The sequence below is a fragment of the Heterodontus francisci genome, chromosome 17, assembly GCF_036365525.1.
Source record: "Heterodontus francisci isolate sHetFra1 chromosome 17, sHetFra1.hap1, whole genome shotgun sequence".
In the NCBI taxonomy this organism is placed as follows: Eukaryota; Metazoa; Chordata; class Chondrichthyes; order Heterodontiformes; family Heterodontidae; genus Heterodontus; species Heterodontus francisci.
The window spans coordinates 90027204-90048033 of record NC_090387.1 but is presented as its reverse complement, the minus strand read 5'-3'; the positions used below and the strand labels follow the sequence as shown (position 1 = coordinate 90048033).

General features: G+C 42.3%; 1 protein-coding gene across 1 annotated transcript; it reads left to right on the top strand.

Annotated features, from left to right (window-relative positions):
• Positions 1 to 1428: 1428 nt before the first annotated feature.
• Positions 1429 to 18532, top strand: LOC137378618 (tapasin-related protein-like). The gene is made up of 8 exons (XM_068048914.1): positions 1429 to 1579; positions 1702 to 1776; positions 6509 to 6652; positions 8043 to 8174; positions 8301 to 8621; positions 10984 to 11316; positions 11802 to 11889; positions 17562 to 18532. The coding sequence occupies exons 1-8, from the start codon at positions 1429 to 1431 to the stop codon at positions 17587 to 17589; spliced, it is 1272 nt and encodes a 423-aa protein (XP_067905015.1). The 3' UTR covers positions 17590 to 18532.
• Positions 18533 to 20830: the final 2298 nt, after the last annotated feature.

Sequence of the window (20830 nt, the reverse complement as noted above, 5' to 3'; positions counted from 1 at the left end):
GCAACTGTCAGAGAGAGCGAGAACATGGCGAACAGAGAGGGGCAACGAGAAAGAGAGATAGAAAGGGGGAGAGAGAGAGGACAGCGAAAGGGGGAAAGAGAGGGGGGTCAGAGAGATAGAGAGAGACGGGGGCGGGGTGGGGGTGGTGGCAGCAGAGAGAGATTGAGCGAACAGAGAGAGGGGGGGGGGACAAAGAGAGAGAGAGAGTGATCAAGAACACTCCTGACGAAATGACGTCTATCCAGAACACTTTGCATCGCTTCAAGTGTGCGCGCAAACATTGACTACTTGTGCAAGAAAAATAAAAATCCAGGTATCTCATGAAATCAGTGTCTAACATAGTAACGAGAAAGTAAGTCAATAAATTAGTCTTCTCATTTAAATATTTTTTTCACAAAATGTACATTTGTTGCTGTTTTAATTAATAACACGATAAATTTTAATGACTCTATCTTTCCAAGTTGTCTCACTGGCACCCACCCCCAACCTGCCATATCAGACAAAAATTGTACTTGGGCTCTCCATATGAAAAGGTTGGAGAACCCAGATGTAAATCTTTTGCTGTTGAACCCTTTCTTTAGTTGGTTTTAAGATAAGCCCGCCTATCAAAGGAAAAATTAGGTCTATTAAGAACCATAAATTACATCTTCTTGTAGAGACAGAGGTATTGCTCAGGAACTAAATGAGTACTTCACTGAAGACTGGGACTCTGCCAATGTTACAGTCAAAGGGGAAGGGGTAAAGAGTTTGGCTAGGTTAGAATAGATAACGAAAAGGTATTAAAACTGTTGATATTGTTCAAGGCAAAAAAAAAATCACCCAGTCCAAATGGGAGACATCCTAGGTTACTGGCGGAAGTAAGGTTGGAAATGTAGGAGGCTCCAGCTACAATCATTCAATCCTCCTTTTATATGGCAGAGGTGGCAGAGGAGTGAACTATTGCAAAAGTTACACCCCTATTCAAAAAAGGGAAAGGTTGCTATCGGCCAGTCAGCTTAACATCAATCTGATACAAAATTAAGTGTCACCTGGAAGCCAATATATTAATAAATAACAATCAACATGGATATGCAAAATATAAGACTGAAGCATTTGCAGCAATCTTCAGGCAGAGGTGCTAAGTGGCTGATTCAACTTGGCGTCCTTCCGAAGTTCCCTGGATCACAGAGGGCAGTCTTCAGCCAATTCGATTCACTCCACGTGACATCCAGAAACGACTGAAGGCTATGGGACCTGACAACATTCTGGCAATAGGTCTGAAGACCTTTGCTCCAGAATTTGCCGTGCCCCTCTCCAAGCTGTTCCAGTACAGCCACAACAACGGCATCTACGCGATAATGTGGAAAATTACCCAGGAATGTCCTGTACACAAAAAAGGAGGGCAAATCCAACCTGACAAATTACTGCCTCACCGGTCTACTATCGATCATGAGTAAAGTGATGGAAGGTGTCGTCGACGGTACTATCAACTGGCACTTGCTTAACAAGAACCTGTTTGGTTTGGATTCCACCAGGACCACTCAGCTGCTGACTCATTGCACCCTTGATACAAACATGACTAAAGAGCTGAACTCAAGAGGTGAGGTGAGAGTGAGTGCCCTTGACATCAAGGCAGCATTTGACCGAGTATCAAGGGACCCTAGCAAAACTGGAATCAATGGGAATCGGAGAAAACTGTCTGCTGGCTGGAGTCATACCTAGCGCAAAGGAAGATGGTTGTGGCTGTTGAAAATCAGTCATCTCAGCTCCAGGACATCAATGCCAGAACTCCTCAAGGTAATGTCCTAGACAACAAGCATCTTCAGCTGCTTCATGAATGACCTTCCTTCAATCATAAGGACAGCAGTGGGAATGTTCGCTGATGATTGCACAATGTTCAGCACCATTCGCAACTCCTCAGATACTGAAGCAGTCCATGTAGAAATGCAGCAAGACCTGGATAATATCCAGGTTTGGGCTGGCAAGTGGCAAGTAACATTCGTCGCACTCAACTGTCAGGCAATGACCTTCTAAAACCCGAGAGAATCTAACCATCTCTCCTTGACATTCAATGGCATTGCAATCACTGAGTTCCCCATTATCAACATTCTGGGCGTTACCATTGACCAGAAACTTAACTGGGGCAGCCTTATAAATACCATGGCTACAAGAGCAGGTCAGGGGCTGGGAATCCTGCGCTGAGTAACTCAGCTCCTGACTCCCCAAAGCCTGTCCACCATCTACAAGGCACAAGTCATGAGTATGATGGAATACTCTCTATTTGCCTGGATGGGTGCAGCTCCAACAACACCCAAGAAGCTCGACACCATCCAGGACAAAGTAGCCCGCTTGATTGTCACCCCATCCGCAAAATTCACTCCCTGCACCACCGACCCACAGTGGCAGCAGTGTGTGCCTATTCATTTATTTAGAGATACAGCACTAAAACAGGCCCTTCGGCCCACCGAGTCTGTGCCGACCAACAGCCACGCATTTATACTCATCCTATATTAACCCCATATTTTCTACCACATCCCCACCATTCTCCTACCATCTACGTACACAAGGGATAATTTACAATTGTCAATTTACCTATCAACCTGCGATTTTTTGGCTGTGGGAGGAAACCAGAGCACCCAGCGGAAACCCACACAGAGAGAACTTACAAACTCCACACAGGCAGTACCCAGAACTGAACACTTGTCGCTGGAGCTGTGAGGCAGCAGTGCTAACCATTGCGCCACTGTGCCTTGTGGCAACAACTCTGTATACTTGTTTGTCATTCACGGCAACAACTTGCACTAATACAGCACATTTAATTTAACAAGATCCCAGTATGGACAGAGGCATTCACAATTTATTTGAGGAGAATAATAATAATGCGGCGTAATAAAAACAAGAAATGCTGGAACCACTCATCAGGTCTGGCAGCATCTGTGGAAAAAGAAGCAGAGTTAACGTTTCGGGTCAGTGACCCTTAACGTTAACTCTGCTTCTCTTTCTACAGATGCTGCCAGACCTGATGAGTGGTGCCAGCATTTCTTGTTTTTATTTCAGATTTCCAGCATCCGCAGTATTTTGTTTTTATAATAATAATGCGGCGCTTAGCTTCTGGCAGAGGAGCGGACCTGCGGGAAGAACAAGGAACGGGAAACCGATAAATAATGTCCAAGGATCGCGGCCTGCAGCATGTAGGGAGAGCAGCCGAGAGGAGTCCAGGCACGCAAGAGTTTGACAATCAAGCGAGCTGTGATATCACAGGAACGCTATAAGGTGATTGGTTGGTGAGTCACTGCTGTTAGGGAGTATCAGTAAATAGGTGAGTTAGTGGACCACTATTAGGGTGTGTGTGTAAATACCTTAATAATAGGGAACAAGTGATCAGCTGTTTTTTGTGACTAAACTTTGTTTTAACTAGTGAACTGTATTGATTTTTACTAGGATATATCAGTACTAGTAAGGTTTTACAAATAATTCTAAGGTATTGTACTATTGGCAAGTTTTTTTTTCGCAGAGGCAGAGAGTCACCCAATAAATAAAAGTATGGCAGGGTTGCCTCAACCTCTAGTGTACACCTCCTGTGCTATGTGGGAGTATCAGGATGCTTCCTGTATCCTGGAAAACAATTTGTGCAGGACGTGCAAATTGAGTGGAAAGTGGCGACGCTGCATTGCATTCATAAGGATGAGAGCTGCATGGAAAGCACGTTTATAGATGCAGTCACCCCACACATTAAGAGTATGCAGGGAGCAAGGCAATGGGTGACCAGCAGGTATTCAAAAATAATCAGGCAGCTAGTGCAGGAAACCCCTGAGTGCATCTCACTCTCCAACAGGTATTCAGTTCTGAATATGGAGGAAAGTGATCCTTCACCTGGGGAGTGCAGCCAGAGCCAAGGACATGGCAACACGTGTGGCTCAGCTGTACAGGGCGGGGGGAGTGGGGGGGGGGGGGGCGGTTACAAGGAAAACTGGAAGAACCATAGCGACAGGTGATTAAATAGTCAGGGGACCAGCGTAGCGTTTCTGTCACTGCAGATGTGAATCTAGGATGGTGTGATACCTCCCTGGTGCCAGTGTCAAGGATGTCATTGAGCGGCTTCAGAGCGTCCTGAAGGGGGAGGATGCATCGCCAGCTGTAGTGGCCCATATTGGAACCAATGACATAGGCAGAAAGTGGGATGTAGCCTTGCAATCAGAACTTAGGGAGCTAGAAAAGAAATTACAAAGCAGGACTTTAAAAGTAGTAATTTCCAGATTACTCCCAGTACAACACGAAAGTGAATAAGTAAATAGAAAGATAAGACAGATGAATGCGTGGATGGAAAGATGGTGCAGGATTGAGGGCTTTAGATTCCTGGGACATTGGACCGGCACTGGGGGAGATGAGGTTGCATCTGAACAGAGCTGGGACTGAGTTCCTTGAGGGACGTTTTGCTAGTGCTATTTGAGGGGAGTGGGTGTTAAACTAGTTTGACAAGGGAGTGAGCACCTGAGGGTAGTCTCAGTTGGGAAAAAATCAGAAATGAAAATGGAAGGTAGAAAATTAATGGATGACTCTGGAAGACACAGGAAACGCGGGTCAAAAATAAATAAAAACGTTTGGCAGTGCTCAAGGGTATCTAATTCAATGCCAGGAGTATAGCAAATAAAGCAGATGAGCTGAGGGCACAGATAAACAGATGGCAGTATGATACCATAGCTATAACAGAAACATGGCTTAAGGAGGGACAGGAATGGCAGCTCAACATTCTTGTTTAAAGGGCTTTCAGACGCAATAGGGAGGGGTTAAGAAAGGAGGGGGAGTGGAAATTCTGGTCAAGAAAATTATTACAGCTGTGAGGAGGGATGAGATATTGGAAGATTCATCAAATGAGGCCATATGAATTGAGCCATGGATCAAAAAAGGGACAATCACACTGCTGGGAGTGTACTAAGGCCCCCAAACCGTCGGAGGGAGAGAGAAGAGCACATATGTCGGCAAATCTCTGAGAATTGCAAGAACAATCAGGCAGTAATAGCAGGGGATTTTAACTACCCCAATATTAACTGGGATAGTTTTAGTGTAAAAGGAGTGGAGGGTTCAGAATTCTTGAGGTGCATTCAGGAGAACTTTTTTTGCCCACTTCCAACAAGAGAGGGCGCAGTTTTAGACTTAGCATTAGGAAATAAAGATGGTGGAAGGGCTGGCACTGGGAGAGCATTTTGGTGGTAGTGATCATAATTCAGTCAGTTTTAACACAGGTATGGAAAAGGACAGAGACAGAGCAGGCCTTCGAGCTCTCAATTGGGGCAAGGCCAATTTTATTAAAATGAGGAGTGGTTTAGCGAAAATGGACTGGAAACAACTATTGAAGGGAAATCAGTGTCAGAACAGTGGGAGGCATTCAAATGGGAGATTCAAGTGGTTCAGGGTAAACATGTTCCCACAAAGAAAAACGATGAGGCAGCCAAATCTAGAGCCCCATGGATGTCAAGGAGCCTACAGGGTAAGATAAGGCAGAAAAGGAAAGCTTATGTCCAACACCGAGAACTCAATACTACAGACAGCCGAGAGGAGTATAGAAAGTGGAGGGGTGAAATCAAAAAGGAAATTAGGAAAGCAAAGAGAGGGCACGAAAGAATATTGGCAATCAAAATAAAGGTGAACCCAAAGATCAGTACTTTAAGAGCAAGAGGATAACTAAGGAAAGGGGAGGGCCCATAAAAGACCAACAAGGTAACCTATGTGTAGGGGTGTAAGATATTGGTATGGTTCTTACTGAATGCTTTGCATCTATCTTCACAAAAGAGGGGGATGATGCAGTTATTGTAGTTAAAGAGGAAGTGTGTGAAGTATTGGATGTGATAATGATAGGGAGAGAGGAAGTATTAATGGGATTAGCATCCTTGAAAGTTTATAAATCACCAGGGCCAGATGAAATATATCCTAGGCTGTTAAAAGAAGCAAGAGAGGAAATAGCACAGTGTCTGAGCATCAATATAAAGTCCTCATTGTATACAGGTGTGGTGCTGGAGAATTGGACAACTGCTAACGTTGTACCTCTGTTTAAAAAGGGAGTGAAGGATAGACCGAATAATTACAGGCCAGTCAGTTTAATCCCAGTAGTGGGCAAATTATCGAGAATTCTGAGAGACAGGATAAACTGTCACTTAGAAAGGCACAGGTTAATCAAGGATAGTCAGCAGGGATTTTTCAAGGGAAGTTCTTGTTTGACCAAACTTGACCGAATTTTTTTGAAAAAGTAGCAAGGAAGATAGACGACGGTAGTGCAGTTTATGTGGTCTGCATTGATTTTAGCAAGGCTTTTGACAAGATCCCATGTGGCAGTTTGGTAGAAAAAAAATCCCATGGGATCCAGGGAAATGCAGCAAGGTGGGTGCAAAATTGGCTCAGTGGCAGGAAACAAAGCATAATTGTTGATGGCTGTTTTAGCGACTGGAGGGCTGTTTTCAGCAGCATTCCGCAGGCCTCAGGGCTGGATCCCCTGCTTTTGTGGCATATATTAACGATTTGCATGTAAATGTAGGGGGCATGATCAAGAAGTTTGCAGACGAAACAAAGAATAGCCATGTTCTAGATAACAAAAAGGATAGCTGTAGGCTGCAGGAAGATATTGATGGTCTGGACAGATGGGCAGAAAAGTGGCAAATGGAATTCAACTCGGAGAAGTGTGAGGTGACGCACTTGGGAAGGTCAAAAAGGCAAAGAAATACACGATTAATGGGAAAAAAGTGAGAAGTGTAGAGGAACTGAGGGACCTTGGACTGAATGTTCACAGATCCCTGAAGGTAGCAGTACAGGTCGATGAGGTGGTTAAGGAGGCATATGGAATATTTTCATTTATCAGCCGAGGTATAGAATACAAGAGCAGGGAGGTTTTGCTGACACTGCATAACTCATTGGTTAGGCCACAACTTGAGTACTGTGTGCCGTTCTGGTCACCTCATTACATTGCATTGGATAAAGTGGAGGTGAAGGGTCTATTCACATTAGCAGAGAGGTCAGTGATGAGGGGGCATAGATTTGAAGCAATCGGTTGAAAAATTGGAGGAGGGATGAGGAAAAACATTTTCACCCAGAGGGTGGTGGGGGTCCAGAACTCGCTGCCTGAAAGAGTAATTGATGCAGAGACCCTCAACCCATGCAAAAGAAGTCTGGATATGCACCTCAAGTGCCGTAATCTACATGCCTATGGACCAAATGCTGGAAGGTGGGATTAGAATAGATGGATCGTTTTTCGGCCGGCACAGACACGATGGGCCAAGTGCCCTCTTTCTGTGCCTTAACCCTTCAATGATTGAATGATTCTAAGTAATGTTGTCTGTGGGCGCTAGTATTAAAGAGAAAATTAGGGATCAGCTTCCCTTTATACACCCTCAGGAGGGTAACAAAAGAGAGCACCCGGTGACAAACGGTTGATAAGGTGAATAGATCTCTATCCAGGTCCGTCAATATTTTGTACATTTCCATCATTAACCAGCTGCCCGTTTCACACTTCACCAGATTTTGCTACTCATTGAATTCAATACTAACATCACTTCAGCTATTACATTTTATTCCAGGATATTACAGCTCTATGCTTCCTGTTTCCGTGATATGATTTTATTTCCTCCTCTTTGTTCCGATGCTATTTAAATTTGTTTTTTTTTTTCCCGTTTCTGACGAATGGTTATGGCCTTAAAGGCAACTCATTGCATTTCTCGTCAGATGCTGAATGACCTGTTGGACCTTCTAGCATTTCCTGGGTTTTACTTTCTCAGATATATCTGCAAACCAGTGCCGTAACATGTCCTGGAGATGCCACTGCGCAGACCCTATGAATACCTCTTCATCACATGTAATCAATAATTTTAAACATTGTTGAGTGACCGTCATGTAACTAAGCTAATTCAAAGCTTCCTATTTCCAGTGGATATTTTCTACCAGGTTTATCCGGCTGTGACCTAGATTTTGTGGGACATTACTAACGTTTTGAGCACTTCAAAGTGACGTTGGGCGTTCAATTACCCGCACAGAATCACAATTTAAGAGCAACTCATTCATTGGCTCTGCCATTTCAGGTGGATGCATCAGTCCACAGATTATCGCCAGAGCTTTGTACTTCCTCCCAGCAAGCGGTAAACGTCCCTTGTTAAACATGTTTATTGCTAATGCGCTTCAGTCTATAAGAGTCCTGGGGATTATGTGCACAGGTATCTTCTGCTGCTTCTTTTCCTTTCTTCCCTCTCCTCTCTCTTTTTGAATCTATAATTTGCCTTTGCATTGACATTTCGTGTCTTATAGATAGTTATATAATTAACATCATTGTTTTCTGACAGTTGCTATTGACGCTCAGTTCCAAGTCTTCCAAGCTCCTGAAAGCACGAGCGCCCTCGTAGGTTCAAACGTCACGTTTTATTGCACATTTCCCATTTTTCAAGATAACTCAGATGTGGAAGTTTATTGGTGGAAACTTGGCGAAAGTAACTTTCTGCAAACAGCTTCCGACAGCAGGAAAAAAATTCTCCGTTTTAAACAAGGCGGAGCCTCCTTTCATCTCCTGAATATCAGTGCGCAGGATTCTGGGGTCTATTACTGCGGAGTCAGAACGCTGCGAAGCAGGATTGTAAATGGAACAGGCTCAACCATCAGCGTCGCCGGTAGGTGGTAATAGGTGGAGAAAGCAACCGCAAATGTTGGGTACTTTCAAATAATTATGGCTGCTGAATATTTGGTCAAAAATATACTCGGACTAATCTTCAACGTTCCGCTCAGCAGCGTTATTGAATGCACTCTCCATTTATAAACTGCGCTCGATGTTTATTTCCATTGAATGGAAAATCGACCCTGGGATGTATTGGCGTCTAATTTCAAATTAGGTAAAAATTGTTGCGATCACCCCTGCATTGCAGAAACAGCCCGGTATGTGTGACGATATCAGGTGGATCATCCTGAATATTAGTGTAACGCCCGTGCGGCAAGTTGAAAATCTACCTTCCATTTTAAAATAAGCAGGTTAACACCGAAGAAGGGTCACTGACCCGAAACGTTAACTCTGCTTTTCTTTCCACAGATGCTGCCAGACCTGCTGAGTGAATCCAGCATTTCTTGTTTTTATTTAACACCTATGTCATTAAACTGTGGAATGTTTTACAAGCATCAAGAGCGCACCGGCTAGTATCCAGACTAGCCACATGCAGCTGACAATTCCTTATTCGTTTTTTAAAAAATATCCTTAGTTGCGTTGCATATTATTTGTGTTAAAATAGAAGGAACATTTTTGTTTCACACATCTGGAATATGAGCCCTAAAGTTCAAAATATTTAAATGCCCGATATGGTCGTGTAAAAATATTTCGTATGCACTAAGTGCAGATTAAAGTACTTCTCAATTGATTCTGTACCGCTGTTCCTCTCCGTTAACATAATACAAGCTGAAATTACAACATGACGATGTTGTTCATTGTTCAATGTGAATTCTCACGGTGAAAAAAACAACTTTATCAGGCACGATAAAGGGAACAAGATGATTTTTAATATAACTTGCGCTGGATGTCTATTTAAAACTATTCACCCTCTAGAAACGTACAAGTGCTCCAAGTTGTATGAGCTGATGCTTCCCTCCCGGCAACCCCAATCTGTAGCCAACAGCATAAAACCAGGTGAAATCGGATAGTCCACCTTCAACTCTGGCGATGCCGAACGCAAAAAACACACATGTCCCGCAATAACATGTCACCCAGGTCACTGGGGCTGGGCTCAATAACATTTGTAAGTAAATGTTGGATTTGCAGGGATAGTATGTTCCCACACAAGAGCGATTTCTGTTGTCAATTTCCAAGCTGAATAAAGCGATACGCTATTTAATAAAGGCGCTGGTCATTTTGCGCATTAATTCCAAGCTGTTGATAAAACCTCTGCGCGTACGGGTTATCTCATTATATTAAAAGTATTTAGAATTGTATACAGCAACTTATTTGCTATTTCGCAACCCAGTACATTCAGTATTTTGTATTGCAATCATATTTGCTATTTTATACAGAAACAAATTTGATGCTTTATACTGCTAAATATTTATTATGTTATACTGTAACAGATTGGCTATTTTATGCGGCAACATATTGGAGAATTCGAACTGGAACAAATTAGCTATCTAATGCTGCAACATATTTACTATTTAGTAATGCATCATATTCGCTACTTTATACTGTAGCTTGTTTGTTATTTTATAATACAACATATTCTCTACTTAATACAGCAATATATTTTCTATTTCATACTGCAATGTATGCAGTTTTATAAGGCATTACATTTGCTATTTTATTTTGAAGCATATTTGCTATTTAACGTCACACATCTTCAATTCCAGGCGGCAATAATTTGCTATTTGGTATGGTTAAAATGTTTATATTATCCTGTATTTTTTTTTACCATTTTAGACTAACATATTATTTAATACCACAAAATATTTAGCGTTTTATGTTGCAACACATTTTCTGTTTAATACTAAAACATATTTACTATTTAATGCTGTGACAGACTTCACACATTATTTAATATCAAATGATAACATTGAATGGATGGTACCATACTGTAATTAAGATGGATAGTGTTATCACATGCTTTTAACAGTATAATTAGTATTTCTTTTTTAACACATTCACCATTAATATCGTAACAGATGTGCTATTTCTTCAGATTATACAGATGAAAAATGTATGGCAACTTTGACGAATATTTCAAAAGCAACAAAATGCTAATTTTGAAATTTATAACAGAACCATTGCTGACACTGTCAAATTATACTAACATACAAGCAAAATTTGAACAGGCATTTATGTCAATTCATGTTATCTAGTTAAACTGCGCTTGCTTTTTTATGTAATGAATAAAATATCGTGATGTCCCTTCAACACTAAGATACATTAATTGCATCCTATTTAAGTACAGCTGATAAAGAATACAATTGGTACACACAAGAACAAAATAACCCAAATTTTTACCTATATTTTTCCCCTTACAGTTCCGCCAACTCCGCTGCGGATTTTCCCCAAAGTACCTGAATTAAACTCATCTCTTCTGGATCTTGTGTGCAAAACGGATGAGTTTTACCCGGAGGCTCTCAACCTTACTTGGTATAAAGATGGGATTGAGATTACAATCGACATAGAGACAACCAAAAGTTTGAACATAGACGGACTGTATGAAGTTTCCAGCCTATTAATGGAGACACAGTCCGTCCGGAGCGGGGCTGTTTATACTTGTCAAGTGTCTCATCTCACCCTACCGGCTCCAACTTACGTGACATTCACTGTTGCGATTTCTAATGTGCCGAATTTCTCACAAACAGTTAGAGGTAAACGAATATGCATTTACAGAGCAAATGTAGCGTCGGCGGGAAGCCAGTTAGCTTAGCACCAGAGCAAAATGTAGTCTGTAAATCTGGAATCAGGACCTCTCAACCAACAAGCCAAAACGAGACAATCTGATACTTCTGGTCTCAGCCCATGTTAAGCTGATTATTCAACATTATTTTTTTAAACGTGGTTAAAATACCGATATTATCTAAATAAAAGCGCCTATCAAGGACATGCCATATCCACTCTCTAAAGAACGTTTTGCGACACATTATTAACGCAATTTCACTAACACTTTGAACTGAAGATCTTTATTGTTTCATAAAGAAAATTCAAAATCTCTCTACTACATTGTTGGAATGTAGGGTCAGGAATACAATGGGGTAGAGTTTCTTTTTGGCATCCGAGAATAAATCCCGCGTTTGAGCTCGGCTGCGCGTTATATAAACCGCCCGATTTTAATTTTTCTTTGCATATTTCCTAGTTTTCCCTCGATTTATATTGAGCGTATTGGTCCTTTTGCTGCTGACGATAATTATTATGGATCATTTTTTGAACAACTGCTTTGAAAGGTAAGACATTAATTTATCACGGACGGGCGATAGCTTAAGGACAGGACAGAGAGCAAACAGGAACTGAAAAGAATAAAAGATGTCAAGATCATTGTAATTTCTGAAGGACAATTACGGATGGGCAATTAATGCTGGTCTTGCCAGCGACACCTACATCCCGGGAATAAATTAATAAAAAAGAGCAATACGGAATTGGCCGCACATTATAAACTCCGCCTGATTTTCCTTTCCAATGACTCCACCGAATGGAAAATTGTGGCTGATTGATAAAGGGCCATGGATCCAGTATCGCCCGTTTCCCACCATTGGCAGGGGTTGAAATAACTCCCAATCTATCTGCTACAGTGTAAACCACTGACACAGACTTCACGGGCGAATGGCTTGAATCCGTACAGAGGATTCATTCTTTAGGGCAGGCGACTGACAGGCATAGCGCGTTACACGTTCACCCGTAGCCATGGCCCTGTCTTTATTTATATTGGGCAGTTTAGCGACCAGGCATCTAACGCACTTCCCGATTCAGCTCATTGCTATGACGGCCTCTTCACTCGCCAGCCAGGCCCTTGCGATGGCCGGTGTGGAGGTTCCGAGGCGGCAGCAGCCCAAATCATTTTCCTTTTGTGTGGTCAGGAATCACAGAATTGTTACAGCGGAGAAGGATGCCATACGGCAAATCGTGTCTTCACCGGACCTCTGAACGAGCAATTCACCTAATGCCATTCCCCCGCCTTCTCGAGTTAACCCTACACATTATCCCCTTTTATATAACAACCTAATTCCCTTTTGAATGCTCTAATTGAATCTGCCTCCACCACACTCTCAGGCAGTGCATTCTAGATCCTAATCACTGTCTGCATGAACAAGGTTTTCCTCGTGTCGCCATTGCTTCTTCTGCAAATCAATTTAAATATGTGCCCTTTCATTCTTGATCCTTTTAGAAGTGGGAAAACTTTTACCCTATCCACTCTGTCCAGACCCCTCATGATTTTGAACACCTCGATTTCCTCTCAACCTTCTCTTCTCCAATGAAAACAGTCCCAACTTCTCCAATCTGTCTTTATACCTGAAGTTTCTCATCCCTGGTAGCATTCTTGTGAATCTTTTCTGTCCTCTGTCCAATGCCTTCACATCCTTCCTAAAGTGCGGCACCCAGAACTGGACATAATACTCCAGCTATGGCCAAACTAGTGTTTTATACAAGTTTAATATAACTTCATTGCTCTTGTACTCTATGCGCTTATTAATAAAGCTCAGGATACTGTATGCTTTATTAACCACTCTCACAACCTGTTCTGCCAATTTCAATGGCTTATCACATATGCCTCAAGGTCCCTCTGCTCCTGCAACCCCTTTAGAGTTGTAACCTTTATGTTATATTGTCTCCCCATGTTCTTGCTACCAAAATGAATGACTTCACATTTCTCCGCATTAAACTTCGTCTGCCACTTGTCTGTCCATTCCACCAACTTGTCTATGTCCTTTTGAAGTTCTATGCCATCCTCCTCACAGTTCTCAATTGTTCCAAGTGTGAAATGTGAAATTATGTCCTGCACACCAAGGTCTGGATCATTAATGTATCAGGAAGAGCAAGAGTTCAACACTGATCACTGGGGAACTCCACTACAAACCTTCCACCAGCTCAAAGAACATCCATTAACCACTACTCTTTGTTTCCTAACACTCAGCCAATATCATATCCATGTTTTTACTGTCCTGTTTATTCCATGAGCTATAACTTTACTCACAAATCTGTTGTGTTGCACTATATTAAATACCTTTTGGAAGTCAATGTACACTACATCAACAGCATTGCCATCATCAACCCTTTCTGTTACCTCTTCAAAAAACTCTAGCAAGTTAGTTAAACATGATTTTCCCTTAATGAGTCTGTGTTGGCTTTCCTTTAGTAACCCATATTTGTCCATGTGACTGTTAATTTGGTCCAGAATTATTGTTTGCAGCTTTTTCCCCACCACCAAAGTTAAACTGACTGACCTGTAGTTGCTGGGCTTATGTTGACATCCTGTTTTGAACAAGGGTGTAACATTTGTAATTCTGCAGTCATCTGGCACCACTCCGAGTCAAAAGAAGACTGGAAAATTATGGCCAGTACTTCTACATTTCCCACTCTCACTTTCCACAGTATCCTTGGATGCATCTCATTTGGCCCTAGTTTTTATCAACTGTAAGTATAGACCACCTACCTAATACTTCCTCCTTATCAATTTTAAATCATTCTAGTGTATTATTTACCTCCTCTTTCACTGTTGCCTGGGTAGCATCTTCTTTCTTGGTAAAGACAGATGCAAAGTATTCATTTAATACCTCAGCTATTCTCCTTGCCTCCATGCGTAAATCCCCTTCTTGGTTCCCTAATCGCCCCTACTCCACCTTTTACCACCCCTTTTTTCTATTTATATGCCGATATAAAACGTTGGGATTTCCATTTATATTAGCTCTCAGTCTCTTTTCATATTGTCTCTTTGCTTCTCTTATTTGCCTTTTCACTTCCCCTCTGAGCCTTTTATTTCAGCCTGGTCCTCCATTGTATTATATACCTGACATCTGTCATAAGCACAGTTTTTCTTCTTCATCTTCATCTCTATCTCTTTTGTCATCCTGGCTCTGGATTTCTTTGCTCTACCTTTCCCCTTCGAGGAAATATATCTGATCTGTGCCAGAAGTATCTCTTATTTGAAGACAGCCCATTGTTTAGCTACCGTTTTTCCATCCAACCTTTGATTCCAATTTATTCAGCCCAGATCCAGTGTAACCAATCACATATGGCTTTTCCCAGTTAATAATTCATAGTTTGGATTATTCTTTGTCCTTTTCCATAACCAACCTAAACCTTATGATTCAGCGATCACTGTCATTTAAATGTTCTATTGATATTTGATCCACTTGGCTCACCCCATTCCCAAGACCGATCAATGCCTTCCCTCTCATTGAACTGGAAGCATAATGCTGTAGATTTTTTTTCCTGAACACACTCTAGGAACTCTTGCCCTCACGGCCCTTTACACTACTACTATCCCAGTCTATATTCGGATAATTGAAGTCCCCCATTATATCTCAACAATTCTTGTATATCTCTGTAATTTCCTTGCAAATTTGTTCCTCTACATCTTTCCCACTAGTTGGTGGCCTATAGACTACAGCGAGCAATGCAATTGCACCTTTTTTGTTCCTTAGCGCTAGCCAAATAGATTCCATCCTTGACCCCTCGGGGAAACCCTCTCCGGCAGTGCAATGCTCTCCTTAATCAATACTATCATTCCTCCTCCTATTCTTCTTTTTCTATCTTTCCTGTATACCTTATATCCTGGTAAATTTAACACCCAATCCTGCCGTTCTTTGAGCCAGATCTCTGTTACAGCCAAATCATCATATTTCCACATATCACTCTGCACCTGTAGCTCACTAATCTTATTAACAATACTCTGCATTAACAAATATGTACTTTAACCCTGATTTAGAGTTCATTACTTTCTCCCTTACTCTGACCCTACCTAATAAGACTATTCTCTACTCTAGTGTTATCTATCTCTCGAAATATTCTGTACACATTTGTATTCCTCTCTCATACTTCCGCCTGGTCCTCCACCCCTGCCAAGTTAGTTTAAACCCTCCCCAATAGCACCAGCGTGGCAACATACCATCCTGGTTTCACATCTGCGGCCACAGGAATGCCTGACTGTTCACCGGAGTATAAAATCTCCTATCACTATCACTCTTCTTGTATTCTTTGTACCCCTCTGTGCAGCTGAGCCAGCTGTGATGCCATGGCCTTGGCTTTGGCTGCACTCCCCGGGTGGACCATTACTTTCCTCAGTATTCAGAACTGAATACTGATTGGAGAGTGAGACGCACTCACAGGTCGTCTGCACTACCTGCCTGTATCTTCTTGGACTACCTGGCGGTCACCCATTCCCTCTCTACCTGCATACATGCTGGGTGACCACATCTATAAAGATGCTAGCCAAGAATCACTCAACCTTTCGGGTCCCACGAGACGCTTCCCGGAGTTTCCACGTGGCCCATGTTCCCAGCGTACGGCTGCTCCTTAGGGACCGAAAACATAAAATTCAACACTTAACGTGTCTAGGCCTCTCTCGCTCTTTGGCCTGCGGAGCTCGTCAGAGTTTGCAGAACAAAGCATTCGACTAGTCCTGACCTAAAATGAAAATGTGGATCCTACGGCTCCTTTTGCATATTAAACGGGGTTACCAACTGAAGCAGGAGGCACTTCGGGCACATTGCGGTCGGTCCTTTTCAACATGCCTGGGCCTCTGTTGTCTGAACAGGGTGCCAAGGCCACTGACCTCGTTATGAGGCCCTTACCTGACCGACAACGTCTGAAGATAGAAGTGAAACGTGACCCCATTCTACTATGTATATGAATTCAGATCATTTTTACATAAAGTTACTGAGTACATTTAATACAGTTAATAAATTAGGTATAAACGACACTTTGTTCGTAGTTAAGATGTCTTAGAACCTATTAATACATTGGACTGAATGAGTAATTTAACCCGTTTCGCTCGGTCTAACATTTCACTCATATGCTAATTTGCATACACCAAAATGGGACATTCTTCTAGTATCGTTTTGAATCCTTAAACACCGAACACAGCAAACTCTATCGTTACAGTGGCGTGATGCTTACGATCTATTTCAAAACTAACAACCAGGACATTTTATATGTACCTCTACTTTAGAGCCGATCTAAATTGCAATGACGTCTATTGATTGTTGGAAAACTTCAGGAGTTACAAAACCGAACCCTTCACTCATGATTAGTAACTCTAATGCGCCTATTCAAACAAAATCCTATAGAGTCCGAAATTTTCCTGCCACCAATTTCTAAACAACTTGCATCATGTTATTCAAATCTAGGTGGTTTTATATTAGACACATTCGGAAAGAAAACTAATCGAAGGCACCCAGATACTGGATACGTTGCAAAGGTGGTTTAGGAACCAATCACTGGCCCATCTAATGCTCCTTCTACTATCTTGTTCTTCGCATCATGTAATGATAGTAACGTTGTTGATTAAGCATGGCAATGAATCTCTATCAATTAGATTACAACAGACCCAGACATGAACGCGAGGAAAACCGCAGTGGTGAAAGGCTTCTGGAAATACTTTCGCAATCTTTTTGCTGCCTTTAGAAAGAAATTCTCGCTCACTGAACTGAATATTATTCGTTTTTGAAAGTATTTTAACCACAAATTCATAAATGTTTGTACAACTCGTCATACAACTCAATAAATGAAACTGCACATATTATTGTGTGTATAATAGGTAATTCTAGAGGGGCTTAAAAACTGTTCGTTTTTAGTTTCCTATCTAATTCATAGTGGTACGCAGGTGGCAGAATTCAATTTCGTGCTAAAACAGTGCATTGCTAAAAGATCAATTATTATGTGTTGAAAGTTTGGAATTGATTAAGGCTGCATCATAATAAGGTTCAATTGATAATCACAGGAATATCTTATCAAACAGGAGGAAAATAAATGAACAGTTTTAAATGCAACTCATCCAATTTCATCATCTAGCCATAACCGCGGCTTCTTGGTTGTGGAAAGTGACGGCTTGTAAAAGTAATCAATAAATGTAAGGATTGCTAAAGTTAAAAATTGTATTGATCTCAATTTCGTTGCACAGATGCATTAATTGTTGGGATGCGGACTGACCTGTGGTGTAGCGTTGTACTGGTTGGACCAAAACTGCAAATTCTTAAAGAGTGGAGTGAAGATGAGTTTGAGAATGCCATAAATGGCCAAAATGCAATCAAGCCTTGTGAATGATTATAGATATATTTTATCGAGGAAAGCTTCTGGAGTTATGCAAGAAAACTGAGGTCATTTTGTGCCAATAATTATGCATTGTATGGCGATGCAATCCAGTTACTTCTGCTGTTAGGTGTGCTCCATTAAAACAAGAGCTGCTTTGGAAGCGAAACTAATACAAACCTTTCAATTGAGAACTTGTCTTTAATTGCATCTCTCCAAAGTGTTTGTGTGATATCTGTAACACCCATTCGCGAAATATTTTCACCTCTGCGTTTATTCTGATATGGGATATTATTATAATGACTATTAACGATGGTACAACTTCAGAGTTACAAAAACAATTGCATCACTACATGAAAGTATAATAAGAATAAAAACGGCTGGACAGCCAACATCGAAGGATTTGGACACGGCAAAAAAAAAGCACACCCGGTGTTGGAGAAATTTTCTTAGCTTTGCTAATTATTACGTAACTTTGTAGAAGCAGAAAAACAGGACACAGCTTGTAGCTAATCTAACCACAACCAACGGTCATAAATTGTAGACAGAGCAGCTAACCACAATCAGACATTACGGCCAGATATGGTGTCTGGAGTGGGCATTGAATTAAGGAACTAGCTTGTTATTGTTGAAACTGATGTTTCGCTGACCTCGGACCCTGCATGGTGCACCGTTACGTTGGCAGTCTTGTGGGTGCTTATCTAATTGTGAAACTGTTAGCTCTACCTTTTTTATACTATATAAATCCACGGCGATCTGTAGCTCTTTGGGAGTAGCGCTGGACCGCATTTAGGTAAGGTGTGCTCCCCCATGATATCATGCAATAAAGGGTTTGATTCTCAACGTCTGAGTCCGGAGAATTTGTTCAACAATTGGGCACAATCTGGATTTTCTCCAACATCCGGCGAATCGTTCCTGAAATGTGCTCCTCACAACGTTCTTGGTAATTGTGCCAACATTGGGATAGCTGTCCCACAGACCGTTCAAGCAAAAGCTAGAAATAGTCATACGCATAGATTCATCAACTATTGTCCCCAGGCTCCTCCATCACCATCGCTGTGTATGTCCTGTCCCACCGGTAGGACAGACCCAGCACTGTGGCTGGCACAGTGGTATGCAGTCGGGAGCGAGTGGTAGTGGGAGTCCTCAACGTTGACTTTAGACTCCATGAATTCTCATGGCATCAGGTCAAGCAAAGGCTTCTGTTGATCACTACCTACCGACCTCCCTCAGCTGATGAATCAGTACACCTCCATGTTGAACACCACTTGCAAGAAACACAGAGGGCAGCAAGGGCACAGAATATCGTCTGGGTGGGGATGGGGAGAGCTTTTAATGATTATCACCATTCTGGCCAAGTCCTTAAGGACATAACTGATAGACTGGGCCTGTGACATGTGGTGAGAGAAGTAACATGAAGGTGGGGGGGGGGGGGGGGGGAACTATTGTCCTCATCCTCACCAATGCAGCTGTTGCCGATGCATCTGTTGCTGACATGATTGGTGGGAGTGACCACCCCACATTTCTCACCATCACAGATCAGTCTTAAGCCAATACCATGTGATATCAAGAATCAGCTGAGCACACTGAATAAAGGTCCAACAATATCCTGGCTGTGGTGCTGAAGATTTTGCCTTCCATACGTAGTAGTGCCCTTAGCCAATCTATTCCAGTATAGCTGCAACACTAGCATCCACTGCACAAAATTGCCTAGGTATGCCTGTCCCAGGACAAATTCAATTCAGCAAATTATCATTCCATCAATTTAATCTCAATCATCCCCAAAGTGATGGAAGTTAGCATCTACTGTGTCATCAAGCAGCATTACTAACTAATAACCAGCTCACTAAAGTTCAGTTTGGGTTCTGCCGCAGCTGTTTGATTCCAGACTTCATTGTAAGGGCAGCACAGTGGCGCAGTGGTTAGCACCGCAGCCTCACGGCTCCTGGGACCCGGGTTCGATTCTGGGTACTGCCTGTGCAGAGTTTGCAAGTTCTCCCTGGACTGCGTGAGTTTTCGCCGGGTGCTCCAGTTTCATCCCACTGCCAAAGACTTGCAGGTTGATAGGTAAATTGGCCATTGTAAATTGCCCCTAGTGTAGGTAGGCGGTAGGGAATATGGGATTACTTTAGGGTTAGTATAAATAGGTGGTTGTTGGTCGGCACAGACTCAGTGGGCCGAAGGGCCTGTTTCAGTGCTGCATTTCTAAAATTAAAATAAACACCTTGGTTGAAATATAAACAAAACAGACGAATTGTGAAGATGAGCGGTTTGATTTTGTGGAGGATGCAGGGCTCCTGTTGTGGGCTGAAATGGCGGGGGGAGACGTTTCGGGTCAGTGACCCTTCTTTGGAACCCTTCTTCTTGGAAGAAGGGTGACTGACCCGAAACGTTAACTTTGCTTCTCTTTCCACAGATGCTGCCGACCTGCTGAGTGGTTCCAGCATTTCTTGTTTTTATTTCAGATTTCCAGCATCCGCAGTATTTTGCTTTTATTATCTCTTCTGACTTTATGATGGAAGGAGGGTCATTGACGAAACAGCTGAAGATGAAATAGGACAGTACCCTGAGGAATACCCACAGTGATGCCATTTTGTGTGATCAGCAAACTTGGAAATATTACATTTCGTTCCCACATCCAAATTATTTATATGGATTGTGAAGACAAGGCTGAATCATTTGCATCCAACTTTAACCAGAAGTGCCTAGTGGTTGATCCATCCCGGCCTCCTCCTGAAGTCCCCATCATGACAGGTGCCAGTCTTCAGCCAATCCGTTTCATTCCACGTGATACTAAGAAATGTCTGAAGGCACTGGATGCTGCAAAGGCTATGGGCCCTGATAACATTCTGGCATTGTGCTCCAAAATGAGCCACGCCTCTCACCAAGCTGTTCCAGTACAACTACAACACTGGCATCTACCTGGCAATGCGGAAAATTGTTCAGGCATGTCCTGAGCACAAAAATCAGAACAAATTCAACCCGTCCAATTACTGCCCAATCGGTCTATTTTTGATCTTCAGTAAAGTGATGTAAGGGGTCATTGACTGTGCTATCAAGTAGCATTTGAACAGCCATAGCTTGCTCACTGGCGCTCAGTTTGGATTCCGCCAGTGCCATTCAGCCCGTGAGCTCATTACA